This window comes from Galeopterus variegatus, unplaced genomic scaffold (assembly GCF_000696425.1).
Source record: "Galeopterus variegatus unplaced genomic scaffold, G_variegatus-3.0.2 Scaffold57, whole genome shotgun sequence".
Taxonomy (NCBI): Eukaryota; Metazoa; Chordata; class Mammalia; order Dermoptera; family Cynocephalidae; genus Galeopterus; species Galeopterus variegatus.
Window position 1 is genome coordinate 479,109 of NW_007726168.1, and position 27,654 is coordinate 506,762.

General features: G+C 47.8%; 1 protein-coding gene across 2 annotated transcripts in view; it reads left to right on the top strand.

Annotated features, from left to right (window-relative positions):
• AGAP1 (ArfGAP with GTPase domain, ankyrin repeat and PH domain 1) overlaps window positions 1-27,654 on the top strand; it is a 430,252-nt gene that overhangs the window by 24,625 nt on the left and 377,973 nt on the right. The window contains exons 2-4 of one of the 2 annotated variants that reach the window (XM_008574620.1): window positions 16,553-16,611; window positions 23,878-23,965; window positions 24,682-24,693. In XM_008574620.1, the coding sequence (XP_008572842.1) occupies window positions 24,684-24,693 (10 nt within the window). In that variant the 5' untranslated portion in view covers window positions 16,553-16,611; window positions 23,878-23,965; window positions 24,682-24,683. The remainder of the gene's footprint in view (window positions 1-16,552; window positions 16,612-23,877; window positions 23,966-24,681; window positions 24,694-27,654) is intronic. The other variant, XM_008574628.1, reaches the window with a different exon arrangement.

Sequence of the window (27,654 nt, forward strand, 5' to 3'; positions counted from 1 at the left end):
GGGGGGGGGGGGGGGGGGGGGGGGGGCAAAGTCAGATTTATAGCAGAATCAAATAGGCAGTGTATTGTGAAACTTTTCACAGAAATCAGTACCATCACAATAGCTTGTTACCTAGTTAGCTAGTTGCTAGATAGAGTTACCAAAAGTCATAGACCATTTCTTAAGAGGATGTACATCCAGTAAACAGACTCCAAGTGTCAGCATACTGTGTTTGATTTTGAATATCCATCCAAGAGGATTTTATAGATGTTTTATGTATCCAAGGCCAAATCCCAAGGGGCTCCCAGGCAGACACCCACCATAGGAACTGGCCCCAGCATGTGCCCGTAGGTCATCTGCAGGTGCCGACGCCTCTGTGTAAGTATGTGCCTGCACCCTGCCATCTGCCCCACTGCACCAGCAGACACTTGGCGCTGTCGCTCCCTCACTGGCCCGTCAGTGGTTCTGGCATGCATACCTGCCCGCTCCCCGCTGCCACCCCGCATCTCTGCTGCACTGTCTGCTTCCATCTTTCCGTGGCCCACGTCCACATCCTATCTCTTGCTCAGAGAACAGGAGCAGCCTTCCGCACTGGCCAGAAGGTAGGACTCACATCACCTTCTTTCCACTATTAAAAGCTACAAGGTAACTTCTGCAGCCATTATAATGAAACCCAAACTCTGAACTCTCTTACTCCAACCCCAACATCAAACTGCACTTCATCCTGCCTCCCGCCCCTTGCCCTCCTCAGTTGCCCTCCTGGGCTACCCCCCACCTCTTGCCCATGCTGGACCTCACCCTCCAGACCCCAGCTCTGAAGTGTCACACCTCAGAGAAGCCTGGCTAGCACGCGCTCCCCAGCCAGCCTCTCCTACTTTTCTGTCCCACAGTCTTGGCACACTCTGTCCTTACGCCTCTCTGTGTGGACTTGGTGGTGTGCTCTAGGCTGACACTTCTCACGGGTGGGAGTTGGGTTGGTGTTGGTCGTGGACGTCTCACTAGCATGTGGCATGCTGCCTGGCTGCAGATGTGCCGGGGAAGGAGGGAGTCATGAGTGAGCAGCCACCACTGCTGTGGACGCTTGCATCGGTGGGTTGGCAAGGTGCTGCGAGTGGCAGAGGTACCGGCACCCGCGGGACCATGGCTGAGCCCTGGCGTGGTCTGTGTGGTGTTGGTTCACACGCTTGCTGGTTTGGGCTTCTGGAGGGGGCTCCGTAAACACTGCATAGCAGTTGCTGTTGAGGAAGACCATCGCTGGAGGTCAGCTCTTCGGGGAGCTGGCTCCCAGAGGACAGCAGCATGCAGGACTTTCCCGAGGTGTGCTCTCGAGCTCCCCACCTGTAAGGGGGCTCACCTGGCAGGACAGGGAGGAGATCAGTTTGGGGCTGCAGTGTGGCCTCCAGAAAGGGTTTGGGGATCCCAAGGTGGCTGGTGTGGGGAGGGATGCACTAGCCAGGGTGGCTCTCAGAGTTGTCCCCACTTAGGCAAAGGGGCTGGGCCTCTACAGGTGTTATCAGTCCATGATTGCATGTGGTCTGCCCTCCAGCGGTCATCTCCTTGGGCTGCACCACTCTTCAGACAGGGACAGTCACTGGGAGCGGGACTCTGCTTAGAATGGTCTGCCACCAGCACTCCCCACAGACACGCATTGAGGGCTTTAGCCCTGAAAGGAGGGACAAGCCAGTACCCACCAGGATCATGTGATTAAGGTATTGTTGAAAGCTCTCACTAAAAGAGCATTAGAAGTAGTCCCACCTGTCCTTACGGTAGCAGGATGTAGAAATGAATTAGAAGATTTATTTGAGAATTGACTTTAATTAGCTTTTATTCACACACAGAAAATCGTGTATCTGCCAGAAATAAACATTCCTCTGACTAAGTGCAGGTCTTGCACTCACTATGTGCAGTGAATTGGTCCCTTGCACTTGATAGTTAGTGGCTTTTCCATTTGGAAAACATGGCAGTCTCAATGCCTACTAATTTTGCAAAGCATGTGAACATTTTCTAAAAAGTAACAGAACTCACCACCTGATTTTGGAAGCTGCATAGGTCACGTCCATTTATTTTTAAGTTTAGTGATGTAAAGAATGAGGAAGATGAGGGAGCTCCTTTCTGTGTGGCTTGTTGCTTCCCAGGAGCGTTTGTTCCTCTTTATTTTGCTCAGGCATCTCCGTGGGACCTTTGGGATGTGTCCTATCACTGCACACCTCCCCTTGTCTGTGTGAGGACGTGGGACACTCTTCTTCCCTCCTGAGAAGTTTCATAGGATTAGAAAGCAAATGATTTTCAAACTTGCAAATTACTAGAGGTTAGTTAGCACCCAGCTGCTTGGGGGCTCACGTGTCTTCTTCCCAATTTAACCTGAACAGCGGTAACAGGGATGCCCAGCAGAGCCTCCTGCTGCAGCGAGCATCGCCCACCCAGGGTGGCCTTGAACTGTGATTGACAGGCAGTGTGGGTGGTGGGTGGGAGATGCTGAACAACATCATGTAGTTGGGTAATACATATATATTTAAATCTTTATTTTATATATATATATATATATATATTTAAAATCTTGTGACTATTATTTTACTGTTAAATAGGCCTTATAATTTCAAAACCAGGAGGAAATCTTTGACATTCATGGTGAGAAGTAGAGAAATAATGGGACCTTTTCCTTGTGATTTCTCCTTAATTATGCTTTTCACTGCTTCAGACGTTGAGGCTGACCTTTGTGGGCTTAATGGTTTGCAGCCCTGATCACCATGCAGATACGTCATCTCACACCGTTCTAGTTCTTAGGGGCATAAAAAGGAGCTGCTTCTGTCTGTGAAAGTACTTTTATTGCCTTTTCTTATTATTAAAAATAGTAAATGCTCACGATAAAGAATTGAAACAGGACAAAAACTGGTAAAAGAAAAAGACAATCCCCCGATCCTGCTCTTCAGAGGTCACCACCGCTGTGTATCAGTCAGATTCTTGCAGACAGGTCTCTTTGTGGTTGTTTGTATGCTATCTAATTAATTAATTAATTGGTGTGCAGACATGACCTCAGGTTACACATGGTCTGTAACCCAGTTTTTGTGCTCAAAGTATTAGTCTTAATCTGTCATGGAACTTTCTCTGTGAACAGACGGATTTTGTTCAGGGTGTAGTATTTTGTGGGGGCAAGATCTGCACCCAAGCATGCATAGTGTTAGAGCAGTGTCTGTTCCGTGTCGGTTAGACCTGATCAGATCATAGGGTCAGGTGCAGTGGAGACACCTTGCTGGGTGAAAAAGGTAAGAGGCAGGTAGTAAATCAAATCGTGGCGCAGAGACCACTTGTATGTCTAGGACCCTTCAAGCACCAAGCCCAGGGGATAAGTGAGAGGAGCTGAGAGTGGTGACTGGATGAGGAGTAGGCTGAGGTGACTCTTTTACAGACACCAGGCGGCATTGCCAAGGAGAGGGACTGGTGAGGTTTGTGACTTCTGCCAACCCTCAGTTGTGGGCTTGGGGTTTTATTCTCCTTCAGCATACCACCGGAGGTCTGTGCTCAGAACAGAGGAAGGCCCAGAAGGTACTTAAATGGGGCAGGGCCGTGGTGCAGAGGACACTGCCCAGCAGGAGCCTGCACAGTGTTTCGTTTTCCAATTTGTAACACATTGCTTACGATCCTTACTGACCCCGACCATCAGTGATGAGGGACCCAGTAGTCCTGCGAGGCTGCGGGATGCACGGTGGACATTTCAGTGTGCGCATGGAGGCAGGCGTCTCAGCTTCCGCTCTTCCCAGCCTGGGTCATAGTATCGGTGGACACATGGCTGCAGACCTAGCCCGTGGGGAGGAGGGATGGATGGATCGGTGTTTGTCAGCTGGCTCAACAGAGACCTTCGACCAGGACAGTGATTAGATTTGTGGGGCATTTCAGCCTAATGGGCAGTATTTGTTTTAATCATGTAACGCAGCCACAAAATTGGTAGTGGCACTGTGAAATCACTGCCCATTTCCTGTGCATGGCCTGCAGACTTATCTGCGGGGGAAAAAATCCTTCATGCTGACTCTCAAAATGAGCCCTGTCCCCACCCTACAAAGAGAAATAGCCCAACGCTTTTTGTCTCGATTTGCTTTTATCTGCATTGCATCAAGGTTTATTTTAGCTGAATGCCATTATAAGATCATGTGAAGGATCCAGGGTCCCTGACACCTCCCCTTTGGTCAGCACCAGCCCATTCGACTGATGGAAGATGGGACTGCCCCAAGCACTAGCAGCTTCAGGTCTGCATGGAAGGGTGTTCTTAGTAAGAAGAGTAGATTCTAGGATGTGAGAGCAGGAAGGGTCCAAGTGTAGCTCTCCCGTTTTACAGATGAAGAAATTGAGACCCCAAGAAAGAGATGAAGTGACTTGCTTGGATTTGAACAAGCATGGCATGTTATATCACGATGGGGACGTGTTGGTTTGCTCATTAATTGTTTTGCATTTACATATAGTTAGTCCTCATGCAGGGTCTTCAGAAGCAGTGCACCCACAGTGGAGTCCACCTACCCCTCACCTCCTTGCAATCCCAAATGAAACGATGCCCTATGATGGTGAGAGGGTGGCAATGGTGAATGCTCCTGAGTGCGTGGTCTCTGCCTTTTGTTCCCTTGCGTGGGATGAGTGACCCTGGGCACACAGCCAAAACCCCCAGCCCCCTGCCAACTTTTTGGGCTGTTGTTTTGGCCAGAATTTAGGGGCAGCAGAGATTGAGTTAATTCTGATTGCTCTTTCTGTAGTGATCTACTGGATTCATCTTGGTCAATTATCAAACCACCTCTTATTATAAGCATTAATTGCACCATGAATTAAAAACTATGACTGACTGCATTGTAATTTTTTATGGAATGAAAACTGTCAGGCCTGATTATATCCAGCACAGGACTGATAGAAATTCAGCATACAAATTGCAGATATCTTCTCGTACTTTCTTCAATATTTATTTTAACCAGGGAATATTTATTTTGTGTATTTCAGCATCAGCTTAACTTTGACAAATAAAGTGGCTCTTGCATACCACTGGCATCTCAGAAAGGTAGCTGTGATTTAGCCAACAGATTTTGTTTTCTCTTGCATTTCTGACTTGTACCTTTTCATGAAATGTCCTTATTTCAATATTTTTGTTTTCAAGGACCCCGCAGTTTCATTTTAGGTGTTAAATGTTTTAAGGAATCCTTAAATTTTGTTTAAAATATTAAGTCTTGTAAAATTTAGGATTCTGGCTTTGGTTAAAATGACAGTGTTGTGCTTCTTGGGGGCGCCAGGAACATGGGCAGGAGCTGTGTCTCCTCAGCCATGACAACTGGTGTCTGGTCGTGGGGTTCACTATTGTTTCTATGATCATTTTCTCAGATTCTTGTTATCACAGCAGCCTTATTGTTTCATAATTGTTAATCACACCCGTCACAATTTTTAAATTCTTGTTACTCTTCTCACTATATGTAGACGCTCAGTTATTGAAAGACTCAACAGTAAATCGTCATGGGGCGTAGGCTGAGCATCTACTCTCCAAGTTAAAATCCTGCGGGGGGCATTTAACAGGTTCCTAAAGGCAGCTCCCTAAGGTATAGAGAGGAGATCACAAGGGAGCCTGTCCCCTGTGGCTAGTCTATGGTCCAGGCAGGAGATGGTGGCAGCCAGGATTATGAAGCCTGATGGGTTCATGTGAAGCTGGCTGGGTGGTCGGTTGGCTTAGCAGGGAAGTTGGGGCTGGCTTTTCATAACATTGTAGCTCACGAGCCTATTTAAAGTTGAATGTACTTTTTCCCCCAAAGTTTTGTGACCCCTTTGAATTCCCAGAGGTTGAACAGGATTCCCCAAACACTTGCATTTTTCTCTCTTTTCAAAACCCCTGGAGCATTTCATGGCCAAAATGTACTCTTTTAGGACCATGACATACCCTCTAAATGCATTCTGCTGCCAAAGGGGTTAACATAATTTGAAAAGGCAAATCTGGAAGTGGCTTTTGTTTTACTGATGGAGTTTTAACCAGGCTGTAGTTAGGCCATGCTTTCTCTGAGGACTTCAGTCAGCTGCAGGGCTTCATGAGGACTGTGTTTTTTCCAGCAGCTCACAGAGTGGCATTTACGTTTTCTACAAAGCTGTCAAGGTTGGGGACTGAAAACTGGGCATGAGACCCCTAGTAAAATAAGGAAGCAATAAGCTTGGCCAAAAGCGCAGAAAGTATTTTGGAGGCCTGCCCAGGGGTGACTCTTCCGGGAACTTCAGTGTAGGGAGAAGCTTCCTGCTTGGAGGTGTATGCCTTATGTGCGTTCATGAAAATGCTTGTGTTCTCTTAGTTAACGAGAGCTGGGGCAGGAGGGTCATCCTGCCTACAATCCAAAACCTGCCCCAGGAAGATATTTGCAACAAAACCCATTATCACCTTGGTTTTATAGTAATGAAATGGAAATTGGATGGAATGAGGGTGCAGGTTTCAGGACTGTCAAGTTATCATGTGTGAAGCAGCCTCTGCTCACTAAAATGCATGTCCTTCTGAAGAAGTGCACAGCATGAAAATATCAGAGCTGCCCTGCACAGTCTGATGTAGGTTGTTCTGCTCCCCTACAGGCTGTAGGGAGGCCTCTGTTTTCACATTTTACGAAGGAAATGTTCCTTCTTTTGTATTCTCACTCTCAGATGCTCTTGTCCTCTTTTCTTGTCCTCAGACGTCTATCCCGTAAACTGTTCTTTACACACAACAACAAGGGTATTCTCAGAGAACAGCGTTGTTCAGGAGCAAGGATACTATCAAACACATAGGAATGCTTTTGAGGAAATTATAGTGAAAAAGAATCATATTCCCCAAAAAGTTACAAACTTGCCAATCCCCTGCAGCCCATGTGGTCTGGCAGCATTTTGCCTTGGGATTTCCTTAGGGCAGAAAAGAAAAGATCCAGTTAAAGGAGTCACATCAGGGCTCAGCAGGAAAGATGCTTGGGATTGTAGGCCATGGTGTGGCAGTGTCTGCAGGTGTGTGCATCTTGATGGCCTGGTGTTTGTCACCCTGCGCAGGAAGGGCCTTGGGTGGATTGGGTGGGAGGGCAGGATGCTGTCAGGCAATGTGGAAGTAGGAAACTATTTTGTTTGTGGACCTCTGAGGCCACTGACAAGCAGCCTGAATTTGTAGGGAAAGCCTGACACTAATCTGGAATCCCAAAGGTTTATGCTTTATTCCATTTATTACAGAGATTCAGGGATTTTCAAATAAGAAATTAAATCATACCACTGAAAACTGTGCTAGTGAGCTTCTGAGTCCTCCATTTGAAAGTCATCAGTGTATTATGGATTAAGCAGTTTGCGGTGTAGCTTTTCCTGCTGTGCTGAAATGGATTTCTTTATTCTATTATGGATTTCTGTTTCCTTCCTCAGCACAGGAAAGATGCAGCCTGGGAGCCGAAGTCTTCTCTTTTCCCATTGTTGTTTTGTTTTTTATTTGAGAACTTTACAAGTGCTTTAAACTGGAAATAAAAGGCTAGTTCACTTTTCTGTTGCTAAAAAGAACAGTTTTTCTTAAAAAAAAAAAAAAAAAGAAAATGAAATTTAAGGTTTTCAGAGAAATGTCCCAATCCCTGAGTAGGTTGTTTTAAAAATTTCACCTGCAATTTTAGGTTCCTTTTTTTTTTTGTACCCTTGTGTATAATTCCAGTTTTGTCTGGAAGGGTACTTGTGGTCGCTGGAGCCAAATAAGATTGGAGGGTTGGTGTGCTCTGAGCTACAAGAGACTATAAAGTCGTTCTGATTGTGGCCACACGCTGTGCTTCTGGTTGCTAATTTGGAAAAGGAAATTAGAGTTCATAGCTCTGCTGGGGAGTGAGTCTGCCGGCCAAATGCTGGCTGGTTTAATATCGTGAAGATGAGGTCTCAGCTCCCTTGTCTGATGAAGGCTGCTGGTGAGGCTTTGCTGAAGATTCTGAGGAGCGCAGTGGAGCTGTGGCACTGGAGGCCTAGGTAGAAATGGCGCTGGCCCTCCCCAGTCCTTCCCTCGCCAGGTCCTTTCAGGCTGGCAAGGAGGGGTTGGGGGGGGGGTTCTATCATCTCAGGTCAAGTCCTTCGAAAGATCTCCCTGCTTCTCATCATCTTCTTACCCTGTTTCTTTGATTCTACCATTTTCTGTTGAGATGGGATGCTAAGACGGGCTCGCTGGGGGCGTGTTAAGGATTATTTCACAAGTCTCGATTTTCTGATATGAAAGTTGGTAATCACACCACCTGAATTTTTTTTTCCCTGTGCACGCTGATGGGTGTTAGGTTGAACCATGTGGAATGACCGTTACTCAGCCACTTTTGGCCTACAAAAGTGGTGCGCTGGCCTATAAATTGGCCTGGGATGAAAACTGACTCCAATGATACCTTTCAGTGTGTTTTACTACCTTTAGAGCTTGGAACCATGATTTTCAGTAGCTGTGGTTGCTTGAACAGGGCTTGTCGGACCCTGTGTCATTTCACGCTCACCTGTGTCTTGTCACCTGTCGCCTCAGCACAGCAGTGAGTTCAGATAGTGTACGTCTGTGCATCTCCGAGCAGCAGCGTCCCCACACTGTCCGCGGCACCGAGGCAGTGGGGCATCAGAAGCCTTGCTCTTTAACGGCACCCCCTAAGGCAGTAGGAGGGCTTCCCCTGTGGAGAGTTGAACCTTTGCTAGGCGTGGAGCTCCTGAAACTTGAGGAGTCAAGAAACTGAGTGTCAGAGAGACCAGAAACCTTGCTGGAGGCTGCTATCACTGTAACTCCCGCCTCCGGATCCCTCCTGGTGATTTCCCTGCTCGAGACCTCCCTCAGGATGGGTGGGGCTGGGTGGCAGAAGCAGGGCCACACCTGTGGTCTCGGTTACAGGGTCAGAGCCCTTAGTCTCAGTAACTGTAGCACTGTTGGCTTAGGACACCCTGTGTCCCTTTTCACACTCCCTGAGAAATTCCTGATGTCGAATTTCACATTTGCAGCATCTGCCTAGCATATTTCGAAACACTGAAGACTCAAGGTAAAAAAGTGTGGACAAAGAATCCTATGGGGTGCCTGTTAGAAATGCAGATTCCAAGGTTCTGATTTCCCAAGTCACTTTTGTGGCCAGCTTTGCCATGTGCCCAAGGTGAGTCTGAGGCATGCGCACTTTGAGGAGCACACAGGTGAAGATTTGGGACCTGGCACTGCTGGTGGGACCTTTCCTAAGGGACCTCCCCTGTGCAGCTGCAGTATCCGGGAGTGGTCAGAATCTGCCCTGTGAGGCTGTTGTGTTTAATGATCCCGGCACCAGTGAGCTCTCAGGAAATGGTCATTAGCATCACCAAGTTTAATCGTGAAACGCAATACTGTTTTCTGCGTGTGCTTCGTTCAGCGGTAGCAAGGTGGTTCCTCATTTTATAGACAGTGGTAAAGTCACACGTACTGTGGGCAGTTTTCTAAAGTTTTTTTAATTGCTGAAATAATTGGTCCACACACCAAATTGTGATGCAAAAAGTGTACTGTTTGCCTGTATTGCAAAGAGATTTGATTGTGTTTTGTAAAGAGAGTTGTGCTTTTAATCACCATAATTTCCATGTTCTTGAAAATCTTTCATACTCTTGTTTGGGATAGCAGCGTCCCTGGAAGGGATGGGGGCAGGAGGACAAGAAGAAAATAAAACACATCCCTTTTTATTGTAATTTCAGTACCCGCCCCACCATATATGCTAATGAAAATGTTCCTAATAAATTAGTTTAATTGAAATTTATTATCCCCATAGATTTCCATGTTTATTCTTACATGATGTTCATTTTCAGCTTGATGTGAGTGAGAAACAAGCTACAGCTTTGATGCTTTTCTAAATGTCAAAGTGTAACTGCTTGGTCCAGGTTCAGAGGAAAAGGGGACACAATGAACAGGTAATTTCACTGTAGGTCTTAATCCCCGATGTTCCTGAACCAAAAGGTTAACGTAGTCTGTAGCCGACTTCATGCCCTGCTTGTAAATAAACTCTGAGCTACTGGAGGGAAATGCTGAAAGACAGGATATAATTTTTTCATCTGCTTTGCAAAATCCTATTACTTTCAAGACTTAAGTTTTTGTCTTTTGAGACATCAAGTCCAGTAAAGGGAGTGGAAGAGTCGGGGCTGTGGTAATGCAGTAGCACAAAGGGGCAACGGGCTTGCTGCCTAAGGCAGGGTTATGATGTTCCATCTGCATGCTGGACGCTTTCTTCATCTGCATTCCTAGTATTCAGGAATTAGGTGATTAATCCGCAATCCCTGGTGGGCAGCAGGGAGATAATTAAGCAGCTGGGAATCAGGCGTGTGTCCCCACCGCCCACGTCTCACTGTGCTTGGGCTGTCTGGTCCAAGGGGTCCTTCAAAAAAATGAACATTTCTGGTTTTCAGATTGGAGCACATATTTTGTGTGTAGCATAATGAGTATCTTAAATTTCCTGGGAAGATTTGTGGTTCTGCATATGAATGTTTTTGAAAACAGACCTAGGTTAGGTTAGGAGCCTTAAGGAGACCAATCGGATCTCAGGCAGTTCAAGCAGAGAATGAAGGGAATTTGTAGTCAGGGCGAATTTTAAGAAAGTCTGGGCAAGGAAACAAAACCGTACTCCTGGGAATAGAAATAAAATAAACTGTTTAGGTTTGTTTTTGTTTTTCTTTCTTGTTTCTCTGCAGCTCTCTGCCCCTGCTGGTCTTAGGTCTGTTCTTCTCTCCTCTGTCAGCGTCAGTGCGTGTTTTCGTTCCCCGGGGCCCAGGGTCTTGTCCTTGTAGCTGAGGAAGTAGCCAGTGTGGGGCTGGGGTGGTGCTGGGAACACGGTCTGCCTGCCCCTCCCTGCTTTTCTCCAGCTGCTCAGAAAAGCAGCTTGTATGCTGGGGAGAGGAGCTTAGCCCTGAAATAAACCCAGTCCTTTGTAGCTGTCTCTCTTAAGAGAGCAGGATAGGGACTTTGGGATGTCTAGGGGCAAGCACTTAAAGACGCTTTCCTGAGACTCATCAAAGATTCCAGCCTTTAACTCTCATCAGAGTTCCTCTGGGGAGGGTTCAGAGAGGAGTGCTCGAGGTTGTGCTGTGACGTGGCGCAGTGAGGCTGGAGCTAGGCTGGGGGCAGGGCAGCCTCTGAGTGCAGGGCTGCTTTCACTGGGCCTTTGTTGACATTGCCCGGTTGTCCCACCTGTTCCCTTGGGAGGCTGTCCTTCCCATCAGCCAGACCTAGCATGGGCAGCCCTTGCCCCTCAGTCCTAGGCAGGTCTAGGGACGCCTTTGGCCTCCATGCACGTTTCTTAGATTGTAAAAGAAGTGGGGGGAGGGGAGGTCTAAGTGGCAGCTTAGGGAGGATGTCGTCTTTTTCTGCGCTAGGTGGAGTTGGAGCAGCGCACCACCCCCTGGTTGAGGCGTCCTGGAGGGTGGTCTTTTTGGGAAGGCAGCTGCTGCACCTGTAGAGGAATTAGCAGGAGCACAGTGGGTCCCCAAGCCCTGCTCCCGGGCTGACTGCCCTTCCTGTGTCCCCTCCTCCGCTGGGCAGTGCCTGTGGTTGGTGCTCATTCCGCATGAATCCTGAAGCTGCCATCCAAGCAGTACCGTCTCTGTATAGGTGGCATGTGTGTCAAGGTCTTTATTATTCAGTAACTCCCACTCATGTCAAGCGTGTTAGAGACCAAAAAAGGAATAAGATGTCGAATTATGAATGCACTAACGTCTCGGTTATCTTACCCACCTGGAGTCTCAAGGCCGGACTGCTGCGGGGTGAGGCCAGGTGCAGCACCCACTTTCTTTTTCTTAATTGTGTATTTAAAAAAGAGTACTAAAACTAATGAATGTTTACTGTTAAAAAAAAAAACAGGTAAGAAAAAAAATTGCCAAAGACACCCATAAACAGATCACCCAGATATTTTGAATTTCACTTTTCTTGGTGCTCAGCGTAAAGTCTCCAAATCCTGAGGACCTTTATCTGTTAAAATGTAGCTTAGAATTCCCTGTGCTTAGCTGTCTTAAGTACTAAAATAATAACATGCTATGAATACGCGGTGTGGATGGGGCCAGTTTGACATGGGGCTTTGGCATGTTTCCTTCAATTTCAGATATTTTGGTCACCAAATATAGCTAGGGCTAGCAGGCTAGTATTTCTGTTTAATTGAAAATGTTTTTTCTTCAATGTTCAGTTATTGGTTTTCTGGGGTTTTTTGTGGGTTATTTTGGTGGCTAGCCAGTTCAGGGGTCAACCCTGGACCTTAGTGTTACCCGCACCATGTTCTAACCACCTGCTTAACTGCCCAGCTCTGTGGGCTCTAACTGTTACCTGTAGTGCTGCTTTCTTTCTCTGACCACCTTCAGATTTCTGTCCCCAAGAAGCTAAGAGTTTGGGTTTTTCACTCCTGGTGAGAGTTACTTATTACGTCATGTTCCTTAATCTGGGAGATCTTTGAGAGTTTAATTTTATGATTTAAATTTAAATGACAAAATGTCATTTGACATAGTGCTACATTGATGGTGAGGAATAATTAAATATCTTCTTTTCCTAGACTGTGTTGGGGAACACCCACAGCACCAAGCACGTGATGACAGCTCAGGGAACTTCAATTTTATTGACGGGCTAAAAGCAGTCCATTCGTAGCGGCTGGCTGTGTTTTATTTCAGAATCTAATTCGGTAGGGGCCGGCCCGGTGGCGCACTGCTACAGTGTGCCACTTGGGAGCGTGGCGGCGCTCCCGCCGAAGGTTTGGATCCCACATACAGACCGCCGCTCACTGGCTGAGCGAGGTGCGGGAGCAACACCGAGGGTTGCGATCCCGTTGCTGGTCCCGGTCCAGTACGGGCATGACACTGAGGGTTGCAATCCGTTGCCGGTCACGAAAAAAGACAAAAAAAAGGGAAAAAAATTTTTGGGCCGGCCCGGTGGCGCACTGCTACAGTGCGCTGCTTCGGAGCGCGGCGGCGCTCCCGCCGAGGGTTCGGATCCCACATACAGACTGGCCGCTCACTGGCTGAGCGAGGTGCGGGAGCGACACCGAGGGTTGCGATCCCGTTGCCGGTCCCGGTCCGGTACGGGCGCGACACTGAGGGTTGCGATCCGTTGCCGGACACGAAAAAAAAGTCAAAAAAAAAAAAAAGCATCTAATTCGGTAGCATTTGAGCTAGTGCCTGGGAATGCATTTTCTTGATGTTATTCCACTCCAAGTGGGATAATTGAGTGGCACATAGAATGGCCTTTTTTGAAAATGAGTTACACGTTCTGTGACTTTTGATTCTGGCAGGTCCTGGAACACACGTATATGTACACATACACTCTTACACACATTTGTACACATATGCATTCACGTACATGGCCAGATGTGTTCTCCTGAAGCACGTTCGTCCTTCCAGTGTGGCTGCACCATGGGATTCAAAATGACAAGGGTGGCCTGCCTGGTCCAGTCCCTGCCCTGCCTGTCCCTGTAGTGCTCAGGGTGTGATGAACTCTTCCACACGGGGGCTGTGCCTCCTTTCTCTGTAACTCCTGGATAGCATAGTGTCCAGCTCACAGAAAGGACCCCATAGAGGAGGAGGATAAAGGAATGTTCCTGTCAGTCTTTTGCTAAGTCTTTTTTATTATTTTTTTCTTTTTTGGGGGGTGAGGCTGGCCAGTACGGGGATTAAACTCCAGACCTTGGTGTTACCAGCACCATGCTCTACACACTTGAGCTGACTGGCCAGGCTTTATTATGTTTTGTTCACTGTGTGTGAGGCAGAATTCCATTCTGCTGGGCAGTGGTAGAGGTGATGAAAGTTTTTAAAATAAATGTTTTTTTAATGGAAGATGAGTTTTTTTTTTTTTTTGCCGATTAAGCATTTATTTTATTAATCTAGTTGCCACAAACGCAAACATATTCCATTTGACTGAGGACGTAATTTGTAAGTAAAAAGATGCCACACATTGTTCCAATGTTTATGTAATATATGTCTTTGTTAAATGGGGCCCTGCTTCATTTGTAATGAATATTAAATACTGTGATAACCTTGTGGAGGTATGTGTTTAAAAATCAGCAGTGCATTAATGAGATGAGCCCGTTTTAATTCGCACTTCACCCTCTTTGTTTTACTATTAAGGGTCATTTTAAAAACTATGTTACTTAATCTTTTACGTGCCAAATGGTATGAGATTTAAAAGATACCAGATCGTAAGGTTGAAAGGGAAATCGGCTCATTACCTTGCCCCTCAGCCACCTAGTTCCCTAACCCCAGATCAGCAGCTGTTAAGTTTTTAATCTTAACCACAAATATTCTCAGCCTTGACAAGCATATGTGTATCTTTTTTTGTTTGTTTGTTTTGTTATTTGTCTTTTTCCGTGTCCGGCAACGGATCGCAACCCTCAGTGTCGCCCCCGTACCGGACCAGGACCCGCAACGGGATTGCAACCCTCGGTGCTGCTCCCGCGCCTCGCTCAGCCAGTGAGCGGGAACCGGTCTGTATGTGGGATCCGAACCCTCGGGCGGGAGCGCCGCCGCGCTTCCCAAGCGGCGCACTATCCAGTGCGCCACCGGGCCAGCCCCCATATGTGTATCTTACATTCACACCCCCAGCATACACTTAACACACATACGTGCACACACGCATGTGCACACACACACACACACACACACAGGGATCCTATATACCTTACTGTCATCACTTAGTATTAGCTTGGGGATAGCTCCACTTCAGTATGTTGAGGCTTTCATCACTTTTGTTGGCTGCACAGTATTCCACTGTATGGACACACCCCAGATAACTTAACATGGTTACATGCATTTGGGAGATCATTGTCATTATCCGTCAGTCTTCCCTGCACCATCAGGATCACCCTGCACATCCTATAAGGCCACATTCCCACTTCCCTGAGAGAGCAGCAGAATGACAGGAAGTAAGTGTTTTGCAACTTAATTAGCAGTGTTATTAAGTAACATGTAGGTCACCATTTACTGAGCACCTGCTGGGTGCTAGGCACATGCTAATGCGGTTCATGCTTTATCTGTTCACAGGCATTGTCTTACTTGTGGCATGTCAGGGTGGTGTTTGGCTGACCAAAGAGTGAGTGTTGAGGTGTACAGCTTAATTTGCACCCCAGTATGTAGCCCCCGATGTGTCCCATCATTGGAGAGACAGTGGACTGGAAGTCTTGGAGGGCAACCCTGGGAGAAGTCTGCCTCCCAGGCATTTTCCTTAGGGCTCTCAGTCTTTCCTTGCAAGCTCCTGCTGGTGAGCTTCTGCCCCTCCACTCTGCTAGCTGGACAGGCATTTCGTTCCCCAGAAGTCCAGCGTCTCTGCTGTTGAACACCAGTCCCTACCAGCTTTCCCCTGACCTTAAGGCTTCCTTCTCAGCCTTGTGTCTTTCCAGCTCCTTAAGGCCGGCCATCTTCTCCTGAACTGACCATCCTTCCTCCAGTCTTTCTCTGACGGGGCATCCCACCTCCTCAGCATTGGGAGGCCCTTGCCTCCGTCACTGCAAGGCCAGCGGCATCTGGCATGTTGCGTGTTTGTCCAGTGTGCCTGGCTTCCTCCCAGCGCGTTTCTTGTCCCTCAGTGTTTCGTGCCCACAGTAGGACCGCACGCTTGGCCATCTGCTTCCATCCTTCCATCTGTTTCATTTGAGCATCGATGCATCTGTTCCAGTGCTTTTCTTGACTTTCAGACATTGTGTGGATCACTTTACTTCTCCTCGGACATAATGTAGAGTTTGAGGAAAACGTGTAGAAAGTGAATCCTGTTGGACAGAGAAGTCTGTGCCCTCAGCTCAGGTCTGGCGGGATCTGTCTGTGTCGACTGAGCTACTGGGTGGTCATCAGGACATATTGCAGGTGTTATCGTGGGGTCTCATGCACAGTAACAAGTGGCATATGGGGGGCACAGAAAATCAGGTTGCGAGTGAGGCCATGGTCATTTGGGTTGTCTCTATTGGGTAGGTGCGCTCTGAGACAGCCGGTGGAGGGGGGGGGGGGCATCCTGAGTGTGCTGACCGGGGTGGGCAAGTGCTGCTGCTGAGAGCTGGGCTCTGTAGACGGCCCCACAGTGCCTGGGGGCCCCATTGTCCCTGACGTATCTGAACGTGTCCTGGCTCGATCTTCAATGTTTAATGTCTTTGTGCGGATCAAAACTCTGACACAGAGTCTTTTTTCTGAACCCTAAAGTGTTGCTTGTATTGTCACCATTTTCGAAATCCAATCTTCTTCTTCCATGCCTTTTTTTTTTTTTTTTTGGCGCCTGTGAGATTTTGTAAAAGCAATTATTTTAGTAAAAAACCAAAAGACCAGAAGTTGACTGACTGGCTATACAGGGTCAGTTCTGGGAAAGCCAGGTGCCTCCTTAAATTTGTCCACACTTGCAAATGGGCACAGGGTTTTAAAATACAACCTCAGCATGTAGCTTGGGCTTTCACAGTTGTAGAATGGAGCGTGTACTACAGACCCCAGACTTGGAATGTCCAGCTTGCACCAGGCTGAGCCGCATGAGCTTGGGCAAATTGTGATCCGTCTGGGATGGGAGTGTAGCAGTGAGGTTGGTCTGTACTGTCTCTACTGAGAAGTGGTGCACATGGGGGCATCTCGACTCAGCACTGCAGGGACTCACAGCGTCTGACTTTGTTTTTGTGCTCCTCTTTTACAGATGCCTTCGTGAATAGCCAAGAATGGACATTAAGTCGTTCTGTCCCGGAGCTCAAAGTGGTGAGTGGTTCCTTGCGGCCTTGGTAGTTGTCATTCCTAACCTGCAGGGAGGGAGGGGGCTCTGCAAGGGGCAGGATGTGACCATGTGAGTGTACGCAGCCTGCATTCTGGGTGGGGCCTGGTTATCCCTTGGGGTCCAGAGGGGGAGCATGCCTCTGGGCATGTCCCTGGGAAGGGCCAGGGTAGCTGATAGTTAAGGCTGGAGCCCTGAGGAAACTGCGAGTCCATGACAGGCACCCAGCCAGTGGTACCCGTGTGCAGGGCAGGGCCTGTCACCATCCTCACTTTTGTGTCCTCCGTGTCTGTCTCTCTCTCTCTCTCTCTCTCTCTCTCTCACATGCTCTCAGACACACACGCGTGCGCGCGCGCACACACACACACACACACACACGTGTGCACGCATACACACGGCTTTATTTCTTCTCTGCAGGATGGTCCTGGAAGGTTTCTGTAATGAGCCATTGGGCTTTGTTATTCATCATTTTTAAAAAGTGACCCTATTGAAAACAATTGAAAGCAGAGCTTTGTTTTTTTTATCATAAACATTACCTTTTCAGTGAGATTATTTAAAACTTAAAGTTGGCTTATGATAAAAATTGGTCTATTGCAGCCACCTCATTGATTTCCTCCCCTACCTTAGGGCAGAAGGAAGGGACAGATCTAACTTTTAGTAATTGTGTTCTTTGTTATAAAATATGTGTGTGGGGGGGTGTATGTATGTGTGTATGTATATGTGTGTAATATTACTTTGTTTTTGTGTTGCCGTAGCAGAATACCTGAGACTGGGTCATTTACAAAGAAAAGAGGTTTATTTGGCTCATGATTCTGGGAGCTGCATCTGGTGTGGGTCTTGGGCTGCTTCCACTCACGGTGAAAGTGGCGGGTGCAGGATCCTAAAGGGGGCGGGGAGGTGCCAGGCTGCTTTTAACAACCAGCCCTGGTGGGAACTCACCCTCCCCCGCACCCAGAGAGGGCATTAATATATTCCTGAGGGATGGGGCCCCCCCCCCCCCCCCCCCCAACCCAAACATCTCCCACTAGGTCCTACCTCCCAACACTGCCACTTTGGGGGATCAGATTTCAACATGAGCTTTGGGGGTGCACACACTTCCAAACTATATATCATGTGTATTTCTCAAGGGAGGGACTCTGACTTAAAAGGGAGGCACCTGAGCTCTGCCGTCCAGCCAGCTGCTGATGGGACCTGGCTCCAGCGAGGCCGGCGTAGCCTCAGCGCCTCTTTCTGTGTGGGTGCTCTTTCTCCCAAGACAGCAGTGGTCTCCCCAGTGATGCAGCGGACCTCAGGGGCCCTTGGCTCCTCCTGCCCATGACCCTGACCTCAATGGGTACTACAGGATTCTCAGGTCTGAGATGAGGAGACGGAGCAGCAAAAAATTTTCAGATCTTTGAAGAGAGCTCGTATGACTTTTGTCTCCAGGAACAATGTGGTTTTCACCTTAAGAAATAAAGGGCACTACATGGGCAGCACCCTGAGATGGGAAGGCCGAGGGCACAGCACCCTCTTCTCCCTGCCGTGATTGCTGGGTATCCTCATCTGAGCCCATCTCCTTCCCATTTCCCATTGATCCTCCCTCCAGAATGCTGACCTTTCTCTGCAGTGCTGCCAGCGGGTCTTCTTCCTTGTGGGAGACGAGGTGTCCATCAGTCCCAGTGCCCGTTTCAGAAGCCTGGGAGCCACAAGAAGCTGCCTTGAAATGGCCGCCTCTGTCTGTCTTCTGTGTGTTTTGTAACTGTCGTGCCCCACACAGTATTTATCATAGAAGACATCCAGGAAATACCTGTCGCATGGGTAAAACAAGTCTGGCATTGTTGCTACCAGGAGTTTTCCAGAAAGATGTGCCAGTTTCAGATACGCTCTGTTAAGACAACCAAAGTGCCATTCAGGTTCTGCCATCAGCATGAAACAGCGAAAGTGGTGTTTCATTGACGACCACAGCATTTGCAATGTGCTGACCGTGCAGGGCATGTTCTCAGGGCTTTACATACTTATCTTATGTAATCCTGCCAGCCGCCCCACAACGGGGAATACTGTTGATATGAAGAAACTGAGGCTGAGACATTAAGAACTAGCCCAAGGAGCTGCAATTAGTAAGCCCTAGAGCTGGGATTTGACCCCGGAGTTGCTGCTGCTTTCCCAGCACTGCCTGATAGAACTTTCTCAATGGTGGAAACCTTTATCTGCACTACCCGGCGCAGTGGCCACTGGCCCCATGTGGCTGTTCAGTGATTGAAATGTGGTTAGTGCCACTGAGGAGCTGAATTTTAGTTTTTGAGTTTAGTTCATTTAAATGGAAACAGTCACGTGGGGCCAGTGGTCACCCTGTTGACAGCATTAGAGTGACTGATCACTGAGTACTGAACCATCTGGTTTAGGCCCAATTTTGACAGTCTGAGATGTTGCAGGTTCAGAGAGGGCCCACGTGATCATATCAGCCCAGAATTGAGGATGTTTACTACCAAAAATTCGTCTTCTCTTGGTGTTTCAAAAGCATGCAATTTTCTGGAATAAATGCCTGGAGGTGTAGATGGTGATTACATCAAAAGGCAGCAGGGGCTCTCAGTCTCAGAACATGACTCTTAGGGCTTGCGTGAAATCCCTGAAGGGGTTGACTGTCTCACAGACAGGTTAACATTTGTTAATGGCTCTGCAGTTCTTTTGGGGAAAGTTTGTGTGGTTGGACCAGGCCCCAGCAGGACCCCCAGCTCTGCTCTGGTCCTGGCATCCTCCTGTTGTCGACTCAGCCGGCAGCTGATGCCCCTCTCTGATGCCCCTAGCAGATCCTGGGTGTGCTGAGGGGTGCTCAGGGTCTGAAGAAAGTGCTGCTTTGTTTCAGGAGGTGGCCTCTGAGGACCCACAGGGCTGCGATTGTTTCCCGCCCTCACGCAGCATCCCGGGACAGGTGGCCCTTAGGTCAGCGCCTGAGGAGCCCTCACCCCCGCTTCACAAATGCAGCAATGACATGACATCACTGCGAGCTGCAATGGACTCTTTATGGAATATTTTGCAATAAATCTTTTGGAGCGCATCAGAGAAAAAGATCCAGTGCTCGCTTTCTTTTCAAGAGTGGTAGTGCCACGTCTTACGCTTTCTGAGGTTGCATTGTGGTCAGACCATCAGTGACTGGCTGCTTTCGGTGCTGCAGAATAGCGCTGGGCAGCCCTGGCCCTGTGCTGCCATCCGGGTGGAACAATAAATGCACTGCAGTCTTCCTGCCTGTCATAGGGGCCTCCGTCAACAACTCATCACACCGTGTTTGTGGGTTTTCGTTGACCTCCTAACCGGGCTTTTTACTAAAAGCCTGATTTCCTTTTCAGCAAACCTCATATTTAGCAGCAAAGTGGTGTGGAAATCGGTCTAAAAGACACTGCAGGGTCTGTCTTATCTTGTAACGTGTAGGTGCCAGGCAGGGGCGCAACAGCTCAGGGTCCTGCACAGACAATGCAGGGTTGATGGTGACAACCTCTTCTCACCTAGAATCCCTAGTTCTGTAATTTCCAGGATGCCTCGTTCCTCCCCACAGAGCCCTTTGGCTCAGGCTGCCTAATGTCCAGTAGCGGTGCTTCACAGTGGAACCTCACCGCGTAGAGAGCTCTTGGCCTTTATTGTATTTCCTCCTCACTGCCAGCTGTGTTTGTATCCAGATTAAAACGGCACCCATGATGTGTGAATATAAGATGGTCGGTGAGACGGCCATTCAGGCCAGGTAGGATGCCTTCCCACGCCACCCCCAGGATTGACCAGTATTGCCCTTCTAAGGGGTGAGCTAAGTCTTTGCCCATCACCTGCATGGAATCAGGGAGGGGATGTTGCCACACAGAGAAAGCACAGACTGAACAGTGTTTGGTTTCTGAGCATTTTCTTCCTCAGGAAAGAGAAACCCTAATCTTAATTAAAAATTTAATTTTGTGGCATACTGTTTTGGATTTTCTCAGCATGAAGCTGACAAACAGCAGGTGCCCTTGAGCAAAAGAATAATTAGTAGGTGGAAATTCTCAGATTATAGAGGCCCAAGATAAAAAGAAGACATACGTTGAGTCAGGCAGGGAAACAGCTTTATTTAGGGTCTGTCCATGTAGTGTGGCTCAGCCCGGCTTGGAGCCGTAGTAAAAAGCATCTCACTTATCCTCGCTGGCAGTGGAGTCATTCATTCACTCATTCATTGATTTATTCAGCCAGTGTTGTTGAGCGTCTCTGCCTTGAGCTGGTGTGCTGGAACTTAGAGAACAAAACGAAGAACACACAGTCCCTGCCCTTGAGGGTGAGTCAGCATTGGAGAGTCAGACCTGCCCATGGATGTTAGTAAAGTAACGTGTTAAGTAACAATACAGCCTTAGGAGCAGAGACTAAGGAAGCCTGGAAGACAGGCGCCCAGTTCAGGCTGTGGCCGTTAGGAAGATAGCTTAGCTCGGCTGCTGTAGCAAAATACCATAAATGAGAGGCTTATAAATATCAGAAATTTATTTCTCACAGTTGTGGAGACTGGGAAGTCCAGGGTCAGGCGCAGGCAGAGTCCGTGTCTGGCGAGGGCATTCTGGTCCATGGGTGGCACTTTCTTGCTATGTCCTCACATGGCAGGAGAGATGAGGGGGTCTCTCTGGGGTCTCTTTTATAAGAGCACTAATTCCATTCGTGAGGATTCTGCCCCTCTGACCTAATCATCTCCCAAAGGCCCCACCTCCTAATACCATCACACTGGTGATTAGGTTTTAACATATGCCCTTTGGGGGGACACAAGCAGTCAGACCTCAGCAGAGGGCTTCCAGAGGAGGTGACATTTGCACTGGTTACTGACCAGTAAGTAGGAGTGGGATTTCGGGCGGCGATTGATATGGAAAGCTCTAGGCGTCTGGAGACAGCAGTGCCTGTGAGGGTGAGATTAGGGAGCTGGTTTATAGAAGGCACAGCCAGGAGTGGGAAGCCGAGAAGCTGAAACACAGGACAGCTTGTGGCTTGTAGAAGGGTCCGTGTGGCTGACAAACAGAGAAGGGGGGCGGTCAGGACCAGGTGAAAGGAGACTCTCTAGGTTTGATGTGCCGTCTTCAGACAGCGGGTGCGGTGGCCTGTGAATATCTTATGCTTCTCTTTTCCACGGCCTCAGGCCAGGTTTGTTCTCTCGTGTGCTTCTGGCTTTGGCATTGTCGTCCACTTAACCAACTTCCTCCCCTTCCCCGCCCGCACCAGGTACTTTCTTGGGGCCTGGAAGTGGGATAAGTGTATGGGTTCAGAGCTGGTGCTCCTGCTGGTATCCAAAGACACAGATCTTGGCCTTCAGGGACCTAAGTGTAGCGGGAGACAGAGCCAAGAACATCACCAGTCACAGTGCGAGGGGAGGGGCCTTCCAAGGAGAGAGTCAACTCCATCAGTTGAAGGGGTGGGGGGTGCCCAGGTGAAAGACATAAGGTGCTGGTGTGGTTAGTTCCCAGACCTTCTGCTGGGCCTGCTTGTCTACAGCAAAGTCATGTGCAAGGATTTGGAGGAAGACAGCTTGTTCCTCAAACATTTGGACTTTGTCCTCCAGGTATTAGGAGTCTCCCCAAGGGTTGGGAAATGGGTAACATTTCCTCTCTGTCAGTTTCAGTGGTTCTCTCTGGCCTTCTTGGCGTGAGGAAGGGGAGCTCGTGGGCCAGGAGGCGACCTAAGGGCTGCTCCCGCACTCCAGCGGATGACAGGGAGTCTGCACCAGTGTGACAGTGAGGAAGCTCAAGAATAAAGGGGTTTTGTGACTTCAGGACCTAGTGGGAGTCACAGATGGCTTCCAGGTTTGAGAGGCTGGGTGGGGAAGTGGCCACAGAGTTTGATGAGCAGACTGGGGAGAGAAGGCGAGGTTTGGACGTGCTGAGGTTTCAGTTCCTGTGTAAAAGCGTATAGAAGAACTTGAGGTGTTCCAGTGGAAGTGGGGTAGGAACGCCTGGAGCTGGGGGTGGAGGGGACAGCTGGAGAATGAGATTTTGGAATCAGCAGTTTACCAGTAGAAGATAGGCTATGGATGGACATACTAGGGGACATCAGAGTGGAGGGTCAGCTGGAGGTCTAAGGGAGGAGCCCTGGAAAGCACCTGCATGTGACAGAAAAGGATCCCACGTGGGCTGAGAGGGAGCCGGAGGAGAAGCGGGGTTGGGGGGTCTGAAGAGAGAGGGTCTCACCAGCAGCTTCCAGTGACGGGGCTCGGTTGGGAGCAAGACAGGCTGGTGGTTTGAGAAATGGAAGTTGTTGGTGACATCATGGACAGCTTCTTTGTGGTGATAGAGTCAGAACTTAGGATGGTTTGGGCAGAGGGATGAGGGAGGGTGGAATGTAGGACCAGGGAATGAGCAAACGGCCTGGCTCTGGTGGGATCGGGGCGTGGGGTGGCTCTGACAGGGGGCCTGTGTCCAGAGTGGGTCTCCTGTGGTGTTTTCTTCTTAAAGAAAGAAGTGATTTGATCATGCATAGATGCAGACAGCAAATTTCTAAGAAATTTGGAAAAGATTAAAATGCAGGAGAAGGTGATTTTTGATGAGCAGCTTCGCAGAGAAGGTAGAGAGAGAGTGAGACCCCAGCACAGGTTAAGGGTAGGCTTCCTCCAGGGCCTGCCCATCTGGAGCCCAGGTAGCACAGTTGTGTTTGCAGGGAGGCTTTCTCTCAGGTCACTGTGACCCTTGATGGTTATCTTCCCATCCAGTACCAATGCCTTTGCCACTTCTACCTGGAGCATCGGCTCTGTCCTCTTTTTTCAGTGGTGCATTGTGGATCCTGTGTTGTGGAGAAGCAGGCTTGCGTCCTCCTCATCTCTGTGAGCCCCTGCCTCCCCTCCCCCCACCCCACTCTTTTCTGCTCCCCTAGCCCTGGTCAAAAATCTACCCCAAATCCAACCTCTCCTGATGGAATGGACAGTATTTTCTCTACAGTCCCCATAGTGCTCTGCTCTGCCGTTGTATTCCACTCAACCTAAGGTATTGATGGTCTGAGGCAGTGCACACACTCCTGATGTAAACAACACACTTGTGATCTGGGAGAATGCCACGCCCCACGTTTGTACGGGCAGCACTGAAGCTCTACAGCTGATGAGAACGTGAGATGCTCATTGAGGGTGTTAGACTCTATTTTATTCCAGCAGAATTATTTAATGAGCTAATTTTTGACCATCCAGCCAATGCTTGTTATGATTATGTTTAGGGTTACTGTATATTTTAAGCTCTCTGTTTGCAGAATGCTAAATAGAATGATTTAATTACCCTTAACAGTTGTCCATTTCTTTGTTTCAGGGAATTGTGGGTAACTTGGCCAGTGGCAAGTCAGCCCTGGTGCACCGGTATCTGACTGGCACCTACGTCCAAGAGGAATCTCCCGAAGGTATGCTATTTGGCAGGCAGTTGCAACCTTCCTTAAGAGTTTAGTTTTTAACATTTTTCTTAAGCATATTCTAAATCATTACTTTGATATATCACATGTCAAGAAACTAATAAAACGTAGGAAGCAGTAAAAATCCTTAAGTATATTGTTTCTTCTGTAGTGTTTTTAGCAAACCAGTTATATTCACCTTGGTGTTTGGAGCAATATGTAGAGCGGAACCATGAAGCACTATTGAATTTATTTCTTATCTAATAGTTCTCTCCTTTCAAATGTTAATCCAGTGTTACTCCTTTAAATAATGGCTGGACATGTCTCTGATCTGGGTATAGGGCTTATACATAATTTATATGTAATGTTAATTAGTCATACATACAAGCTTTCCTAGATAAGACTCAGATTACCACCACATGTTTGAGTATGTTTCCCTTTATATTGTATTATACACATTTAATAATCATTTTGCATGAGAATAAGATATTTCTTTTGCCATTAGGCATTTACATCTTTGGTTCACATACTCATATTTTATTTTTTGCTTTAAATAAAATAATAATAATGGTAGGAAATCATTTAGCTCCTGTGTCCCCAGTCAGGGTATAGATCACAAGCAGTTTTCTAAATTATATTTTCTCTCCATGTAACCTTTTCAAATCCAACTCTGAGACACTGAATTTCTGGTTCCTTCTTTTTCTTACTGGCTGTTCCATTCTTTGCAGATATGGATGCAGGTAACTATACATTCTGTTCATGGCAGCGCTTGTCTTGTTTTGGAGAGAGAGGAGAGGCACAACTTTGTACTGTAGCGTTCCCTTCCCTCCTTGTTCTGTGTCTCACGCTGTTTCGTTTCATTTTACCTTTTTTTCTTTTCCGTTAAACATTTCACCCTGTTTTGTCCCTTAGATGTCTTTAGCAGTAGTCCTAAGTAGCTTCACATGTTTCCTGTAACACGTGTTCTAGTATTTAACTCTTGTCCTGGATACCGTGGAACCATTCAGAAAAGTGTACAGTTCTCTGGCAGGCTCTGCCACTATTTTGCAGAGTTTGCAATCATGTCATGAAAATCTCATGGCAGTCACATCAGGGGAAAGCCTACTTTTTTTGTGACCCATATTGAAATGATGATTTAAGCAGATTAGAGGTTAAAATGAAGGCCTTCATGTGGGAATAAATGAGAAGAGTCTTGGCTATGCAATGAGAAATGTGTACAGGTGCTAGAAGAAGACTGCGGGATTTGGAGAAGTGAGAGAACGCAGCATTTCCCCCGTTGTCTTTCCAGCTCCTTTCTTGGGCTCCGTCCTTCGGTTGTGCTGGTGTTTTATTTGTTCCTTTGTGTCTGAGTGTGCATTTTAGCCACAGCCAGTTGAAGTACACCTAGAGAGTCTTTTAGAGCTTTTCTCCCTTGGGTTTCCCACTTATTTCTCAGGGCTAGTGTCTTAGTCCATTTCTGTTGCTTATAACAAAATACCTGGAACTGGGTAATTTATACAGACAGTATTTATTGCTTACAGCTCCAGAGGCTGGGAAGTCCAAAGTCCAGGGAACACACTGGGTGAGGGTCTTCTTGGTGGTGGCTTTACAGCAATGCAGGCATCTCACATGGCAGAAAGTGGAGGAGCAGAGAGAGAGAACGTCTCATGTGCTCTTCTTTAAAAGTCCTTAGAACCATGCCCCTGACCACCGTTATTAATCCATTCACTATGGCATGGTCCAGCAGTCTAATCACCGCTTCAAGACTCCATCGTTCAATTACCGTAATAGGATTTCCCACTCTCAACAGTTACAGTGAGGATTTAGCTTCAATGTATGGATTTGGGGGGATACAGTTCAATCAGTGCATAACAGTTAGCTATTGTGGAGGTTAACGAGACCAGCTCTTGGTTAACTTGCTTGCAAGTGAGGTAAAGCTGCCTTCACGCCCCTGGAACTATCCAGATTTCAGTCCAGGGTTGCTGAAGTCGCATGGCCTGGGCCCCTGGTTTTCTTGCTGTTGCTCTGGCTTCTCTCGTTCTTGGCTGCAGGTATCTGGTATGGGCAGTGCTGGAGTCACTGGCTGCCTAGAGTAAGGACAAGGGCCACATCTCGCTTGTGGAGTCCTTTTCCCTATATTGCTATTTTGTCATTTTTGTGGCTTTTGTTTTTTCCTTTCGTGCATTCACAGTTTGTCCCATCGTGTTGGGGCCTGACTGATTTCTTCACAATGTGTAATGGGCCTTTATATTTTGGTTGGTATGAAGGCATTGCTCTTGAATTTTCATACATCAAAGGTTAAAATAGTACCAGGTGGGGTGCTGTAAACTGTGAGCATTGACAACCCTACTGCTCCGATTTTTCAGGTAACACATTTTACTCCACTGAAATTTCATAGTATCACGTATGGTTTTAAAAATACGTTATTTTAAAGGGTGTGAGCATGTGCAAATACATCTTCATCTGCAAAGTGGAAATACCCCATCCACTCCATGGGGCCCCGTGCTGAAGGCCTTGCAGGTGAGGGGAAAGATTGTCAGTAATCTTTTCTCCCTTCCTTCGGGAGCTCGCCTGGCCACATGGCCTCTCACCTGTTGACTCAAGGTCAAAGGGATGGTTCTGAGGGGGTGCAGAGAGCCTAGAACAACATGCCCAAGTATACGCCAGTGGGTGTGTGTCAGGGGCTTCCAGGAGGCTGAAAGAATTGTGCATACAGATGCCACCTTGTGCCTGGAAACTCCTTAGCCCTGGTGAATCTGTCTTTCCCAGGGGCTGGCCATCTGTCCTTGTCTGGAGCTGAGGAGGTAGCTACTATCTTCGCCTCTCTTCATGAGACCGGGAAACTGACTTCTGCTTCCTGTTCCCGTGACCCGCGAGTCTCACGACAGCGGCAGGAGGGAACCATAGCTGGTTGTTTCAGAAAGAAAGTGAATGAGAAAAGCCATGATTTCCCTCATGCCATCCTGAAGTTTTTTCTCATGGTCAGGGAGCCTGTAGCTGGAAAGTTATTTTAATTCTCGTCGAATGAGTTAACGCTGATCAATTTCCTGTACTTGTTTAGTGGAAAAGCTTTATGTGTAGAATGTTCTGGAGTTGAGATACAACTTACTGCTTTGTTGTCCAGATGTGTGGAGAGTTATCTGAGTGATGTGAGTCATCTCCGAGGTGTGCAGGAGGTAGACTAAGCCGATTATAGCTCAGCCTCACCTTCGACTAGTTACCTACAGGGACGGTTAGAGCTCAGCCCATGGTGAGTGTGGTCGATGCCAGATTGAGGAACTGGATTTGGAGTGAGCTGTGCGAGCTCATTTGTCCTTTTCTCTCAACTGCTGGAGTGATCGGCTGGGTAGCTACTTTCAGTGAAAGACATTTTGCTGTTTCGAGGCCATGTGAGCTGCCCGTCCAGACAGCTCACTGGGTCCTCCCTGCGCTTTTTCATGTCTGTACATAGGTGTTCTTCTGACTTGATGAATGTGCAAATATCCTTTATGCTGATTCCGACCCTTGGCTGGGATTTATAGATGGCTGGAGGGGTGAGGTGGTGATGGCCTTCTTGTTCTCAGAAGAGCTCCCTTAGTTGAAATTTCTGGTGCAGAACTGTCTCCACATCTGTTATCAGATACATCTTAGCTAGATTCCAGAGGGTAATGTCTGTGCTCTTTCAATTGCGTAATACATTTTGGTTGGTATTTTATTCTTGTGGTGAAGAGAGCTGACTCACA